The sequence below is a fragment of the Magallana gigas genome, chromosome 3, assembly GCF_963853765.1.
Source record: "Magallana gigas chromosome 3, xbMagGiga1.1, whole genome shotgun sequence".
NCBI lineage: Eukaryota > Metazoa > Mollusca > Bivalvia > Ostreida > Ostreidae > Magallana > Magallana gigas.
Window position 1 is genome coordinate 54,035,380 of NC_088855.1, and position 16,717 is coordinate 54,052,096.

The following is a 16,717-nucleotide window of genomic DNA, read 5'->3' on the forward strand; positions in this document are numbered from 1 at the left end:
AAATGAAATTTAGTCTTTTATAGTCATGTATTAAGGATATTAAAGTAGCAAGCCTTGTTGGACACTTAGAGATATGAATTACCTGTACCTGTAACTGACAAAAGATGATACTCAGCAATTTGATATTTGGTACAATTCATAATAAATGTTAGATAATTAAGACAGTTGAATTATTCATCCATGTTTGATAATAGTTATAGCTGCAAATCTTTCGCTAATATGTTAGAGCACTTGTTACATCCCTATGTACATGAATTACAGCTTATAGACTGCTTTAAGCTTGCATTGCTTTACATTTTTTCAAAAATTTTTACATCATGTCTTTTTGAATGCATCAATTCTTGATATGTGTTATATTTATTCCAGGTGTGCAAAAAATCATATACATGTATATGATAAAACATCTCAGAAAACTACCTTATAAGATATATATATATAGCTTTGATGCCTGCATATATGTATAAAGGGTTGAGAATTGTTATTTCCTTTATGTCTTTATACATGAACCTGTTTCCCTTCCCCAGGTGCAAAGAAGACCCTGCAGGGACAAATGGGCAACTTCATCAAGGAGTACGCCAGGAAGAGGAACCTGATCCTGCTGTTACTGGTCAGTATTACCTGTACTTACCTGTAGGCCCACACTTGTGGTGCTGCCCCAGTCCACAACTTCTTTAACTCCAAGCGCAAGATTTATCACTTCAGCGGATGGGACTGCGTAGTCTTTTAACCTAAGCATGAGTTTTTGTCATTTTGTTGCAGTGGTTCTGGCTCTAGGGTGGGGCCAGTGTGGCCATATAGTTAAAATGTATTAAATCTTAGAAAATCTTCTTCTTTACACCCAATGCATATATATTTGTTAAAAACTAAATGCCTGGTTATGATGCCCATGAGGCCCTCTACCAAAATTGTGAAATTCATGACCCCTGGGTCAGGGGTTCTGGCTCTAGGGTGGGGCCACTATGGCCATATAATAAAAATGTTTTAAATCTTAAAAAATCTTCCTGTCTACTCCCACTCTTGTGGGCAAAAAACTGAATACATGGTTATGATGTCCACTAACTCCTCTGCCTAAATTGTGAAATTCATGATCCCTGGGTCAGGGGTTTAGGACATGAGGGAGGGGGGCAAAATGGCAACATAGTGTAAATGCATATAATGTTTTTAAATCTTCTTCTCTATTCTCACACATCTGTATAAAAAACTGACTTATAATTATGTTTACCAGTAAGTCCTAGAGCTACTGAAATTTTAATTTTCATTTCCCCTGGAGTATGTGTTTTGACTCTATGTTGGGGCCAAAATGGATGTATTGGTGTTAATGCATATAATGTTAAATCAAAGTACTGAAGAACTGACGGGAGTTGATTTTGTCGATGTTTATTTATTTCATAATCAATGATATGTTATTTTGCATGACAAGTGCATGTAGTTTCTAATTTGTATTTGAATTACTCTCATTTTTTTAATATGAATTTTTGGACTTTTTCGACAAGAATGTTGAGAAACCCCCATATGAATCATGTTAAATATAATATTTAAAGATAAAATTAATTCAATCAAACTATGTATCAGTAATAGAAATATTTCTCGAAAATTGTATGGATCCAAACTTTAGTTTCGTTCAACCAAACGCTCGGCTGACACCGTAAATCTCCGACAGAGAGACTCTCTGCTTGTCGGAGATTTACGGAGACAGCCGAGCGTCGAGTTGAACAAGACTATATTGAACTCTGGCGTAGGAATACATACGACTACAAAAAATATTTAAATTGTTTGTACCATTTAAAATCTGACTATTTTCAAGGTATTTATAAATAAGTTTCCTTGAAAAACAGTGCTTTAGCATACATTACATCGAAATCATCAATCATTTTCAAGAACTAAGTCTTGTCAGCAGCGATGATTTGTGCTGAGGTCCAAACACTGTTTCACTTTCGGTTTGTCTGAGTAACTGCATAGGAGAGTTGATTAAAATCAACTCCCAAAAATTATCTTCTTCACTCCCACACACCTGAAAGGAAAACTGAATTCATGATTTTGTAGACCAGATCTTTAAGATTTTTGCCAAAATTATAGGTTTCACAGTTCTTTTTGAAAGATTTCAGACAGGGAGGTGGTCGTCATTACAGATTTATAATTTTTCTACTCCAGAATGAAACCTGATTTATTAAATGCTTATGTGAGACTCTCGACAGGTTTGTGTATGGGTTATATGCTACTCAGGTGACTGTTAAGGCCAATTGGCCTCTTGTTATTACCAGTAATTAAAATCTAAACTTAACGAGGCCGGGTCTAATTTGTTCTGCCCTAGATTTTTGGATGAAACTTTTTACATGAATTTCTACTGATATAATTATTATTTTAAGATTAAAAAATAAGACATTTACCACACCGTTTGTTTAGGAGGTCATCTCAAAGTTTGTTCATCTTTAACATAGGACCCTATGGGATTTTGCTTGAAATGTATCAATTTTGCATATTTTTTACATTTTTTCAAAACTTCTGCCCTAGGGATTTCTTTTTCTGTTCTACATATTAAAGTTATTGCTAAAAGGCATCAAATTGTCAAATAAAAAAACACTTTTACCTCCTGGTTTGTTCCAGGGGTCTTATCAAAGTTGATTTTTGTATGCCCAATTTCCCAGATTCGTCACATAATGGCTATTTTTTATTTGACAAAGGCGGAAAAGGTGATCTACTTAGTATTATTAAAACATACAGACATATTTAAAAATAAAAAAATATATAACATCACATATTAAGGGTCATAAATATAAAATACATGGTTACTGTCTTGAAATATATGAATTAAGCTATATTTAGGCGGGTTAAGAAAACGTGACAGAGGGCTAGGCTTGCTGAACCCTCTTCACGTTTTCGACCCGAGCCCAAATATAGCTTATACTTCGAGACATTTATGTTTATTCCACAATATAACATTATTTTTACGCAACAATGATATATTTTCAACAATTTTCGCTGAATATCTGCAGTTGAAACTATCACGCCATTGCGTCAACCAAGCAAAAAGATGACGTCACAATACAAATGAAACGCTGCGCGAAAGCGTGCGTACTCGTTCTGTACTCGGCCTCGTTAAGATAATTTATGAAAAGTTTCTTTATTTTCGTGTGTTCTAAATGTGTAATAAGAAAAGGTTTATTTCGTGCTTAGAATTTTGTAGCCTCATTGTGTACCTCTTCCTGTGGAATTTGTGGGCCAATTTTCACAGATAGTGGGCTTTTTTGCTTATTTGTGGGGATGTAATTTTATGGATGCATTGGTTTTCCATTTCAATAAAAAAGATAACTCTAAGTTTGTTTTCATCGAGAAGTAAATTTGTGGGGGAGGGCTACCCATGAATACCACAAAAATTGAGCTACCATGAATTCTAATGATTCCACTGTTCCATTTACTTGTTGACCCACAAATATTGATGTCTCTGCTTAGCTGCTTCCTGTTCAAAAATCATTTATCATAAAATTAGGGAGGTTAAATTTTGAATCATTCTTGAATTATTCATGTATCTTCAAATATAATATATCCTATTTATAAAACAATCAGAATATTTTGCAATAGAAGGAAAGGAATGATACAGTACCTATATATGTACATTTGTAGTTCGTTCATAGTAAGATTTATAAGAAGTCAGGTGTACTTGATATCAACTACTATGGCACATATTGACCTCCTTCTATTCCAGGCCAATCTGATTGATGCCTTCAGTACATGGCACAACCCTCTAGAGCTGGCTGAAAGCAAGATAAAAGATGAGGACAAGATTACCATCTGGAGGGCGACCCCGATCTCTGAGAGACAGTGGAGGGAGCACGCCCGCATCGCATGGGACATATCACCTGTACTGGCTGTGTATCTACCTGCTAGGTAATATAAAATATGGGGGGTGGTAAAATATTGCTGTAAGTTTACAAAGGTGGCTGTATCAAAGTTTAAGAATTTAGTATGATGATCAAATAACAATACATGGTGAAGTTAAGCTTGTCTTGATTTTAATGTGTAGGGTTCATAGCCATTTTACGGTATCTTTTCTACCCCCAAACAGAAGAAAGTGCAAAAATTTTTAGCTACATGTACATCTGACAATCAAGGAAATTGATATTCTAAACAGAATGCAAGGGATTTTTACTTTGCCAACATCTTAATTGTGTAAAGTGAAGTAAAGGGAGGTAATGTTTAAGAATGATGGAAGTGCCAGTTTGAAATTTTGTTGGAAAATGTATCAAGAGAGGCAGCTGTTGTTCACCATTTATAGAAAATATACTGTAACATTGCTTGTTTTGTGGCAGGTTGAAGACTTCTGAGACTTTGAGGAAGGAGGTGATGAGGCTGGTGAGGTTAAATCCTGGAGCTGTCCGACATATCCCAGAGGCCATCAACTTCCTGGTGACCGCACAGAGTGTGGAGGCAGACTCACCCGAGGTGGGGGATGTAGCATATCTGTATTAGATAAAAAGGGGTTAAAAGTAAAAATAAACAATTGATACTGTTAAGGTAACTCCGTACCTATAAAATTATGGGTTCAAAGTTAAAAAACTTAACTTTTTTTAACTTATTGGACTTGAATTTCATCAAAAAATAAATAAAATATATATGTATCCATACTATTTAAGATGTAAGGTAATAAAAACCAAAGGCTGAAATTATCATCTGAAAATCACACTTTTTCTTGTTTAAAAATTGAATAAAAGTGGATGGATACTTGTTTATCTATTTAAATTGTATTGCTTACTATGCCAGAAAACTAAAATTAATTTTAAAAAAAAGAAAAAATTGTTTACATTAGAAAAATTATAGCATTTAGGTATATCACTTAGAGAAAAATAAAAAAGAGTTATTTCCCTTTGTCATTATTGAATTATGTCGAATATAAGGATGAAGAAACGCTTTTTAAATATATCCAAGTAAACAATGATTTGAGTTTTTGATGTGCATCTATAATAACTTAGAAATTACAAATCTACTTGCAAGAATTTTAATGAATTCATGGTTTATGTAAAATGTATGACGTCACAGGAGGGTGGATTTACTTTAAACATGCCATAATGTTGCACTGACACATCTTGCAAAATAGTCATAGATATAGAATGACATTTTTCTCTCTACAGCTGAGTCATGTTCTAACGTGGTGCCAGGTGGCCCCCAGTGTGGCCCTGTCCTACTTTTCTAGGCAGTACCCTCCACATCCACTCACTGCCCAATTTGCTGTCCGAGTCCTGATGTCACATCCACCGGTAAAGCAATTAATATAGCTTGTGATATAAGTATGTTCATGCTTTTAATACTGTAGTTATTGATACTCATTAAAAATGCTGACTTGTATAACAGATTCAGGAAAATTAAACAAATACAGGACAGTGAGGCCACAAACCTTTATAGGCTCAAATGAGACCCGTATCAGTCATGTTTGTTCTTTATTACAGGAGGCACTCCTGTTCTACATCCCTCAGATTGTCCAGGCGCTCAGATATGACTCGGTTAGTAGATTGACTTTTATCTCCAATCCAAGCATTATTAAACTTTTTTAACAAAATTAGAGGTACTTGGTACTTCTTTTGTAAAGTAGGCAAGTTCAAATTGTCCAAACACTTGTCATGATTTTTAGGATGACTTGTGTAAATCTTCAAACATTATAAACTTGTTTATATACATGTATGCTAGAGGTACTGGCTACTACTGTAAAATTTGTACATGTCAGTATCTGAATAATATCTATAATGTAATATATATATATAGCTGCTAAAGTAATGTATCTCACGCCATGACGGCATGTCTGGTTGTAGATGGGTTATGTAGCAGATTTTGTGATGTGGGCGGCCAAGACTTCCTCTCTCCTGGCCCATCAGTTACTGTGGAACATGCAGACCAATGTCTACAGGGACGAAGAAGGCACGGTCAAAGACGGTAAGCAGTTTTATCTAATCCCATAGTACTTGATTAATTTGATTAATTGCTGCTCTCCAGCCTCGAGAGACCTTGTTTCATAAAATTTTTACAGAGGACATTGGAGAGGAGATGGAGCTGCTGATGACAAGGATCAAGGAATCATTCTCTGGGCCAGCCAGGAGATTCTATGAAAGGGAATTTGACTTTTTCGGAAAGATCACTGCCATATCAGGCACAATCAAGTAAAGAAATTTCCTTATACATGTATTTTAGAAACGGTTTTTTATTTATCCATTACTGGGTCAGTATCTCTTGATTTACATTTACATTTTTTTAGTTCATTGTACTAAGGTACATGTTCCTTTATATTTTTTGTTCAAATGAAAAAGGACATGATTTTGTTGATAATAAAGTACCGATATATCCTTAAAGACTTTATGAGGTTTAATTAAGACTGATTTTTTTTAATGAAATTCAGACCCTATCCCAAAGGAGATGAAAGAAAAAAAGCATGTCTTGAAGAACTAAGGAAAATTGAATTGCAGAAAGGTACAAACTGTTTCAAGTACACAATCTTTGATTCAGAATTATTTTGTTACAAGTAAATGGTTGCTCGATTTGTAACTAATACTGACTTTGATAAATTTCATTGTGTAGGCTGCTACCTACCATCTAATCCTGAAGCTATAGTCACAGCCATTGACAAGAATTCTGGCATACCATTACAGAGGTACATGAAGTTAATTCAGTCTTGGGTTTTGAAGTGGTATTTAAGCCACCATGGAAAAGAATGAATGAAAGGGATCTACATGTTCTATACAACTTTTTTTTATAATGTTACCTCAGGAAAACTGAGAAATACATGTACACATATATGAAAATCACAATTTAGTAAGTTACATTTCATTGTTTCAGTGCTGCGAAGGCTCCATTTTTGGCACGTTTCCGAGTCCAGCGCTGTGGAGTTCACGACCTTGAGATGCTAGGAATGAGTGAGGAAGAAAATCATGGCATGAAGAACTCGGCTGAAGTGTGGCAGGCAGCCATCTTCAAAGTGGGGGACGATGTCAGACAGGTATACATTGTACATAAATCACTTCATACTTAAAGTAGTTTGGAACATGAACTAACATAATTGCTTACATATTGATTTTGTTAAATGACAGTCTTTTTTGTTATCATTTTTAGCTGATAGATTTTTTGAAGATGTACCGTAATACTTAGTAGATTAAACTAACAGTTTTTTGTGGATGCAATGAATATCTACTATTTTAGGAAGATTAAGCCTTGACTGAAACTGTTTTTTGCATGTAGATGCAGACAGTATATATGTTATTTAGTGTCACCATAAAGTAATGAAATATTATAAATCAAGAAACTGGTACATGTACATAATTATGTAGTTAATTGTGATAAACAGATTTCCAAATTAATGTTAACCTGAGCGCCATTTTTCTTGACTTTACATGACAAAGTTTATTCTGGTGAAGCATTCACCAGTGCAGCCAAACTCATTATCCTCCTTGTGTTTAGGACATGCTGGCTCTGCAGGTGATCTCTCTCTTCAAGAACATATTTGAGCAGACTGGGTTAGAGTTGTATCTGATGCCATACAGAGTGGTGGCTACAGCTCCAGGGGTGAGTCAGTCTGATCATAGTGACACCGGTTATCTGTGTTACTACATGATAGTCAGTGGAGTATGCCTGATCAAAGAAATATTGGTGATCTAGTAATACAAGCTATGTCATGTTTCCTCTTTTTTTGTAGTGTGGGGTGATTGAGTGTGTTCCAAACAGTAAATCTAGAGATGAAATCGGCAAGAAAACAGACATCACTTTGTATGATTACTTCCACAAAACATTTGGTGATGATGACACACCAGAATTCCAGACAGTAAGTTGTCCTGCTTAAAGTACGGTATGAGGAGAAATTTGAGATAATGACGGTGATGTGTAGTGTCTTTATATAGTAATATTTTGATTGTGTTTGCAGGCCCATGCATATTGTTGAGACCTATGTAAGAGTATTTTGATTTTATTTACAGGCCCGTCGTAACTTTGTGGTCAGTATGGCAGCATACAGTGTGGTCACCTTCCTTCTACAGATCAAGGACAGACACAATGGAAACCTGATGATTAACAACACAGGCCATCTGATACATATAGGTACAGGGCGCCATCTATATCCAGAAAAATCAATCACAATAATCTGATACATATAGGTACAGGGTTGCCATCTATATCCAGACAAATCAATCACAATAATCTGATACATATAGGTACAGGGCCGCCATCTATATCCAGAAAAATGAATCGCAATTATGGGAATGAGAAATCATTTTTAAATTCGGTTTCCATTTATAGGTGTTGGGCGCAAAAAAAATATTCTGAAAAAAAAATGTACTGAAGGATACTGAAAACTATAAGAAATTATGGAAGCTGTATACTTCACAAAATTGTCTAATAGTTAGTCTATAGAATTGTTGTGTACCTGTGATTAAAAAATTGACATTCATTTATTGATTGTGACTTGCTGTATTTCAGATTTTGGTTTCATGTTTGAGAGTTCCCCAGGAGGAAACATTGGCTGGGAGCCCCATTTCAAGCTAACTGATGAAATGGTCAACATAATGGGAGGTACCATGGAGGCGGCGCCATTCCAGTGGTTCATGGAGCTGTGTGTCCAGGGATACCTGGCTGTCAGGTAAACATTGGTCCCAAGAGACATGTACATGTGTTCAAATTAGAAATATACTAGTTATGTGACATTTGTACATAGTATCATTAAAGCTTAGTAATTACATGTAGATTGCTCAAAACAATTCCTTCCTGTTTAAGTAGAATGTGATTCGAGGGATTAAAGTTAATTGCCATTATGGTATTTGATTGATATATAATGTATATCTAATTTTTTGCCAAACCTTATAAAATGAGTCATACATGTATCCGCAACACATACATGTGTTACTTTGTGTTTATATTAAAAACTTGTCATCTTCTGTGTTGATTCCAGACCTTACCATGAGACTATCATCACCCTGGTGTCCCTTATGTTAGACACAGGGCTGCCCTGCTTCAGGGGTCAGACCATCAAACAGCTCAAGGACAGGTTCCAGCCAATGGCCACGGAGCACGATGCTGCGGAGTACATGAAACGAATCATAAAGGAGTGCTTCCTCAGCTGGAGGGCCAAGTCCTACGACTGGATCCAGTTCTATCAGCAGAATATTCCATATTAAGGTCATATTCTACGACTGGATCCAGTTCTATCAGCAGAATATTCCGTATTAAGGCCATATCCTACGACTGGATCCAGTTCTATCAGCAGAATATTCCATACAAAGGCCATATTCTATGACTGGATCAAGTTATATCAGCAGACTATTCCATACTGATACTCTGAGACTAACAACCTACTACTGGTTCCTACTCTATCAGCAGAATATTCCATACAATGTCTGTTCAGTCTAAACATTCCATAGTAAGGGTTATCTCCCAATAATTTTGAATCAGTCGTGTTGAGGATTGCTGTCATAATAGGAATTACTGTATAACAATGTGACTTCAGGATAAGAACTTTATAACTATTTATGTAGTACATGTATTGACTTCAAGTCTCTCACATTTCATTTGCTTTCCCTGAATGTTCTGTCAGTATTTCTGGTGTTATTAATGTGTCAACATTATAAGGTGTGCTCCTATTTCCAAGTCTACAATATTATTTTTTTTTAAATGACAACAGACTTATCCAAACTTCAAGAATAGCTTTTAAACAGTTTTACTGTGTCCATTTTTTTTGGTTTAATTTGCATGATTACCAAAGGTCTGGCAATGCACTTACTTTTATTTTGAATTCTGGACAAGTTACGGTATATTTTACACATTTTAAAGATAAAATTGTCATCCAATGCATTATTACACAATCAATTCCTCTTGCCAACACATGCTAAAGCTACACATATTGTATTTCCTCTCACTGGTAAAAAAAACCAAACACTATACACATATAGTGTACATTTACCAATTACATTAAACATAGACTTATGATATTGATGAGTTGTGCAGGAATAGGATATTGTTGGAAACAGTACAACACTAGATATGTAGAATTATAATGATATTAGTCTGTTCAGCATTTTCACTTGTAGCTAAAATGTATATAAAAGTAAGGATGACTGCATAATATGTACCTGAACAAGTTTTGTCTGTGATACTGAATTGTGCAATATTGCTTTAGTCTTAAAATAAATGTATTCCACATTTATTTACCTTTTTTGTATATGTCTTGATTTCTGTCTTTAAACTGCATTTTTTTGTCATCATTCACTATGAAGTCTGGGAATGATAAAGGATGGTCAAGCTAATAAAGGACAACCGAGATGGAATGTGTAATAAAACCTGTGAGTTTCGTTGTGTAAAGACTGTCTTGTCACCTGAATGGTGTTCCTAAACTACAGATAGTTTACATACTGGTACATGTACCTACATGCAAATACCATTCCAGGAGAGGACATCAAGTGTCTGGATATACACCTTTGCCCAATACATGTAAAATATACCTGCTCAATCTTCAAGTCTCTAATCAATAACAGTACACAAAGGTCGTTTTCATTCTTTTATTGTTCCTTGTGATGTATTCTAATTTTGAAGAATCTGATATAAATAACAGCACATACTGTAGCTGAGTCTGTGAAGTCTTGTGATAAATCAAGATTTCTATTGTTAATATACCACCAAGTCAGAGTCCTGACCAGCACCTGATGAACAATCTTACACACATAAATAAATAACTCGCCAAAGCAAACAATGGAAGTAAGACAACATGTGATCAACCTCTCAGACCATTCAAACTACAATCTGGCTTTTGTGAGCCTTACATTATTACATGTATTTATCATGCTGTCCAGGAAATGTGGGTATTTAAGTACATGTACTACTGAACATTAGTTGTACACTTATAATACATGTACTGATCATAAGACTTAACAATGAAATACATGTATTTGTAGTGAGAACTTTTGATTATTACTTGGTTTTTAAAAGTCAAGAACAAACAGAAACAAAATTTGACTTTCAACAGTATATGATTCATGAAGTTTATCTTGGAATAATTCTCCATGTTGTATACCTTGTGATTTAGCTGACACAACTACTGCCTACTCAGCACCCATTCATATAAACAAAATGAACATTTACAGTGTGAAGTGTACATGTATGAAAAAGACTCTTTACTGAGCAGCAATAATGCAATCATATCATCTCCAGTTGCAAAAATTTAAACAAATCTTTAAAAATGGTATAAAAACACAAATAACAAGAATAAACTTATAAAACTCAACAAAATTACAACTTAAAGTATGCAAGTATTTACATGTACCTGTATAACTTCAACATGTAATCTTATAAAATGGACGGAATATGAAGAAAGCCCTTGATAAGTTCACGTCAATTCTGTCAAAGTTATGTCCCTTGACACTCTCCCAGTCTGAAGTATGTAAAATGAAAATAAATATGGACGGAATCATTTTGACGAGTGGTATCCAGACATCCATGGGCGGAATCATTTTGACAAGTGGTATCCAGACATCCTCAACACTGGAACAGTCTCCATGCGGGAATGGATCTGGGATAAACCTTATTTTGAAGTCTCTGTTCTACTCTACTGATGAACATCCCCGACATTGTCTCCCGACTGACCCGGTGTCTCCGGTTGCCAAGGAAACATCTAGTTACCACAGGAATCCAGATCCTTATATGATCCAGGAAAATCTTTGGTATACAATAAACTGAATGCACTTTATCTGCCATACTGTAAGTATTTGGCCTGTATCGTTAAGGAATTAAAGCACAGAATAATTGGAGTTCGTCATCGAGGCCCGGATCGCATCGAGGCCTGAGAGCCGTATATACTTTTTGCCCGCTGGTTCACATTATGATGATGTTCTATTTCACCCTCTAGATCATAAATTTCTTGTTTTAACTTCGCATTCATACTCCTTATGGAATCTGTGAAAACCAACCAAAAAATGTATCAGAATTTTACAAACAGAGAATTGATGAAATCCTTTTAATATTAATATCATTAGCAGAGTCTAGTGTTACACATTTAATCACACATTCTAAATTAACAGGAAGTAGGTAATGAATGATGGGAAGGTGACCTGAAGTGGAGACTTGGGAAGACCGGCGACTATCATTGTAGCGAGCTGGTGACTCTGGAAAATAAAACCAAGCAGTTACATACAGGAGTCTAGCGTTACAATTACAGGGAATAAACAATCACTGGGGACAATAACACAATCCATTAGCCTACATCAATGTTATTTATAGGTTATACTTCATCAGTTTGTAACATGGATGAATTAAAGACAAAACATTGGAATTCTAAACTATGGGTAGCCAAACTTTAAAACAAACCATGTTAAGCAGCACAGGTACAAAATATCTACACGTTTATCAGATAATTTTACTAACTACAAATGTATAACCTACCAAAAGAATCAAATAAAATAATTTTTTAAAAAGAGTGTGATGGTTTTGAAGAGCATAGACACAAAAAGTCAGTGTTTCTAGACATAATACAAGAGAGAATCTGATGGTGTGTTAACACTATAGCTAGGTATGTGAAAACTGTGACTGGTGATGTACAGAGACATAACTTTTATTTCTCTATACCTTTTCAAATTACTCTCTTTGAATAAGTAAAATATCTACATTTAAGGCATTTGTTTGGTAAAACCCTGCATCTTGTTCTGCTGTGTAATCTGATATAGTTAAACCAAATCAGTAAATACAGGATAGAATTCAGTGTCTTAGATAAACCATATAGAGCATTTAATTTCAACTTTATTTTGAACACAACAAGTATAAGAAAGAATTCCCGATCTGACTGAATAATTAAAACATATTCATAAGAGTTCTAGAAAACAAAAATTGGAAGAGATTCACTTCACACTTAATAAAGAGGTGTCAAGTGCTATAAGTCTATGAGTTATCCCACCAATTCTACTAAATCTGTCATCCTCCTCGTCAAGGAAGACTGTAACGATAAAACATGACCCCTGATCAGTGACCATAGCAACCAGAAGCATGGCCGCAGCTACTCGCTCCTGTACCAATGTGGGAGTTTGAGCATTATGTTGCAGTATTATAAGTATTATATTGTATCAATCCGATTTCAATTGTTATTATCCAATTAATATATGCGTGACATTTTTATTTTTGTAAGCCTTATAAAATAAGCAGTGAGAATTAAAATGGCTTAGCTAGTGGTGATGTCATATCATTGCGCAATAATATAACAATTTATTGAGGAGTGTAAAAATCAATAGCATTTATAACAATATAATATGCAAGGTGCTAACATATTTACAACATGGTGCTACGATATAGAACACACATAAACTAGAGTCATGTAGGCAATCTAAGACTTGATAAACCTGGGCTCAATGTGTTATAAAGCGACTGATTACCTCCCTTCTCACTCCATTCTCTGTTGCTTATTGGTGGCTGCATGTCAACAGAGCAGGATTAAACATCAAGTAAAAATAGAATAGAAATATCTTAAACAAGTTCCTAAAATAGAATCTCTACTTTTAAATCAAATCAGGGCTATAATGTCCTTGCAACACTGCACCAATCAACCAAACAAAAAGCCCTATCAAAAAATGCAAAAACATAATGAAGAGCTTCAGGTCAGCTGAGAAGAGAGAACCACAGCACTCTTTATCCCCTCTATCACAGAACGCATCCTCTATGACTTACTGTCAATGGCTGTGTGGATTTTACGAACATAGGGAGTTTTAGATGCAGAACTGAAGCCTACATCTGCAGTGTGAGTTTCACGAGAGGACAAGTTAGGCATACTGTAACCAATTTTATGCATTTGATGCAGATTACGATGACCAGCGGAGAATTGTGAGAATCTCCCGGAGCGTAAATCTTGAAGTAAACTGCTTACAGCACCTAAGGTAGTCATTGTTAGTTTATTGTACTGGTCAACTTTTTAAAAATGTGGAAACTACATGTACATGTATATGAAAGCTTTTGAATGTTTGAAACCAACAGATTGGTGTTAATGGAATTTTCATTTTAAGTGAACTTATGACATTGAACATTATTTCTTAAGATTTATATAGATTGCAATGTAATTTTCATACAGGAATGAAAATCATACCTTGTCTGATTGGTCCATTGTGGAGAGGAGAAGGTCGTCCCCTTGGTGACATATATCCATCGTCAGGGTAACCTCCAATTCCATTCTGAATGTATTCTGGGGGACTGTTGTGAAAATAACATTCATAATGAAAATCTTGAAAAGCAATCCCTCGTTTACAGAACAAAACAGCAGCTAATCAATGCAAGGCATTTCCTTGCCAATCACTCTTCCTCTATTCTTTTGAATGAAATGCGACTGATTAATAATTGCAATGAACTCACATATTGGCTGTTCTTGCAATGGGATCAGCGAGCCGATGAGGTGGGCGCTTTGGTCCTCCAGGAGGGGTGGACTGTTTACCCCTTCCAGCCTGTGGAGAGGGGCCAGGAATATATTGATCCGGCTACAATAAAAAAATACATATTAAACATAACTGCAAAGATACACCCTCCTTCATTGATCCAATTAATCATTAAGATCTTACAATCATTATAAAATTTGATTTGAATTCCTACCGGAGGCCTGTTATTGATTGGGCGTTGAGGTGGTGTCCCCTTCCACTGGTTGTTTGGTGGGGGTTTGTTCCCTCCCTGACGGGGAGGGGGTGGTCCCTGATCATAATACTGCTCTGGTGGAAGGTTTTGGTGAGGGGGTGGTCCACCTGACTGTCTGGGAGGGGGTGGGCCGTTGACCTGCCTGGGAGGGGGAGGCCCGTTGACCTGTCTCTGGGGAGGGGGTCCATTGGGCTGTCTCTGCCAGGCTCCATTTCCACCGCCCGACCGACTGTCAATTTAAGAAAGTCTATCAATACATCAACAAATAAAAGTAAAAGTGAGCAAGCTCACACACCCAACACTCCCCTATTACTTGACAATGATACATGGATGGCAAGTTATGCATATAATACACAAAATAATTTGATAAAGGGCATAAATTGCAAAAACTTCCTGCAAAAATGCACATCTATTTTTTTGTCTTTAAAAACTTCAAAAAATTTTAGTTCAAAAGGGCCAAATTTTCCAGAAAATAATGGAATTGGAATTTCCTGGTAAACCTATTAAAAGATAATTATGGAGAATACAGTCATTGAACATTTTCAAACATCTTCCCTAAACAATCCCTACACTGGAAAATAAATCATTACTCAGGTAATTTTGAAAAGTTTTGAATGCTACAAAAATATTCCTCTGTTGTCTCACCTCTATTCAGACAGACAAAATTAATGGATTTACTTGTTGGAATTTTAAAAAGTTCGGGGTTTGATCTACCTGAAGTATCTGTTTGTTGTATGAATTTTACAGGGCATTGATCGTACCAGTACACAAATAAAATAATTCTATAATTGAATAAATCAATAATTCTTTTCACATTTAAAAAAGACCAAATGAAAAATATTGGAAAAAAGACAAGAAACAAATCAATATGCATTTGTCCCCATTCTGTAAAATAAAAATAAAATACATTTTCCTACAGAAATTGACGTCATACCCATTTATCTCTCTCTCCAGTTTCTCAATAACCTTTGTCAGTCTCTCGTTCTCTCTGTACATCAACTGTTGTTCTCGCTTAACCTTGTCTTTGGCTTGATGCATCTCGGAGTTCTCTGTCCTACAAACAAAGAAATGAAAACATGCCATTATCTCAATTTTTGTATCGGTTTCATTGAACATGGTTGCATGGCTGATCCTAATAAGCTAATGAACACAATACTGCCATAGAATTGACAGTCGTAGTTTTATCAACTGTAACTCATTCTCTATGTCTTAGTTCTATCACATGAACTCACCTGAGAGATTCATTCTCTATCATGTATTCTTGCAACATCTCATAGAGACCTTCCTCAGTACCTCCCTTTACATTGGTTTTTGGATCATTTGTTTCTACAATGATAAAAATAGCTTATCAACTAACTGTTCAATATGACATTATGTCATTTTATAATTGCTCTTTGTGCTTGTGATACAAGATACCTGTGAGCCAATGCTCACTAGTGATACCCCTAATACGCTCTAATGTGAATATGTAAAATAAGCAAAATCGACATTTAACAGAAAGTTGGCATCCCATTGACACCAAAATATATCCCACGATATAGGGTGCCTAAACAAATTACGGTAGTGTGTTAAAATATCAAGCATCTACAATTTATAGTTGCTGAGAAATCTTTGACGAAAATTTGTTTGAAAATTTAGTCTAAAAAAAAAAACGAAATTGTCACTTAACAGGAAGTTGACGTCCGATTGGTACAAAAATATATCCCATGATATGCCATGCCTAATCAAATAGTGTTTTAAGGTACTTCACTACACCGAGACCTATACTTTTCAAGACACTACGTCACAAGATGGCGATTTAAATGTTTTGTTAAACTGTTTGTATCAATCGATTCAGATGTATATCCTCATAGCTCAGTGGTTAAAGTATCAGGCTTGTGAACCGCAGGTCATGAGTTCGAATCCACCTGGGGCTTTTGTTTATGTTTACTAAATGAAATTTTTGATAATATCATTTTTTATCTAAAATTGCACATTTTTTCGTCTATTTGACACACATACTTCTTATCCATCGTGCTTTCTATCATAATCAAGTAATTTTCTGCTGATTTGAGAAACAATTTCAAGGTGTAGTGAGGCACCTTAAAATTTTAAGCATCTG

At 35.3% G+C, this 16,717-nt stretch overlaps 2 protein-coding genes across 21 annotated transcripts in view; one reads left to right on the top strand and one right to left on the bottom strand.

Moving 5' to 3' along the window:
• Positions 1-11,080, top strand: part of LOC105329971 (phosphatidylinositol 4-kinase alpha) — a 34,974-nt gene extending 23,894 nt beyond the window's left edge. For 6 of the 7 annotated variants that reach the window (XM_066080367.1, XM_066080368.1, XM_066080369.1 and 3 more), the window contains 15 exons: positions 525-607; positions 3,704-3,885; positions 4,308-4,440; positions 5,127-5,252; positions 5,442-5,495; positions 5,802-5,922; positions 6,017-6,146; positions 6,383-6,453; positions 6,562-6,634; positions 6,820-6,979; positions 7,438-7,542; positions 7,673-7,798; positions 7,950-8,070; positions 8,449-8,608; positions 8,918-11,080. In XM_066080367.1, the coding sequence (XP_065936439.1) occupies positions 525-607; positions 3,704-3,885; positions 4,308-4,440; positions 5,127-5,252; positions 5,442-5,495; positions 5,802-5,922; positions 6,017-6,146; positions 6,383-6,453; positions 6,562-6,634; positions 6,820-6,979; positions 7,438-7,542; positions 7,673-7,798; positions 7,950-8,070; positions 8,449-8,608; positions 8,918-9,143 (1,871 nt within the window). In that variant the 3' untranslated portion in view covers positions 9,144-11,080. The remainder of the gene's footprint in view (positions 1-524; positions 608-3,703; positions 3,886-4,307; positions 4,441-5,126; positions 5,253-5,441; positions 5,496-5,801; positions 5,923-6,016; positions 6,147-6,382; positions 6,454-6,561; positions 6,635-6,819; positions 6,980-7,437; positions 7,543-7,672; positions 7,799-7,949; positions 8,071-8,448; positions 8,609-8,917) is intronic. The other variant, XM_066080364.1, reaches the window with a different exon arrangement.
• Positions 10,507-16,717, bottom strand: part of LOC105329973 (kinesin-like protein KIF12) — a 44,716-nt gene continuing 38,505 nt past the window's right edge. For 9 of the 14 annotated variants that reach the window (XM_066080381.1, XM_066080382.1, XM_066080379.1 and 6 more), the window contains 9 exons: positions 15,849-15,942; positions 15,551-15,670; positions 14,578-14,845; positions 14,344-14,465; positions 14,081-14,184; positions 13,669-13,869; positions 12,905-12,943; positions 12,066-12,119; positions 10,507-11,910 (listed from right to left, as the gene is read on the bottom strand). In XM_066080381.1, coding sequence (XP_065936453.1) covers positions 11,771-11,910; positions 12,066-12,119; positions 12,905-12,943; positions 13,669-13,869; positions 14,081-14,184; positions 14,344-14,465; positions 14,578-14,845; positions 15,551-15,670; positions 15,849-15,942 — 1,142 coding nt within the window. In that variant the 3' untranslated portion in view covers positions 10,507-11,770. Of the gene's footprint in view, positions 11,911-12,065; positions 12,120-12,904; positions 12,944-13,376; positions 13,414-13,668; positions 13,870-14,080; positions 14,185-14,343; positions 14,466-14,577; positions 14,846-15,550; positions 15,671-15,848; positions 15,943-16,717 lie in introns of all 14 variants that reach the window. The other 5 variants (XM_011431483.4, XM_066080373.1, XR_010712407.1 and 2 more) reach the window with 5 other exon arrangements.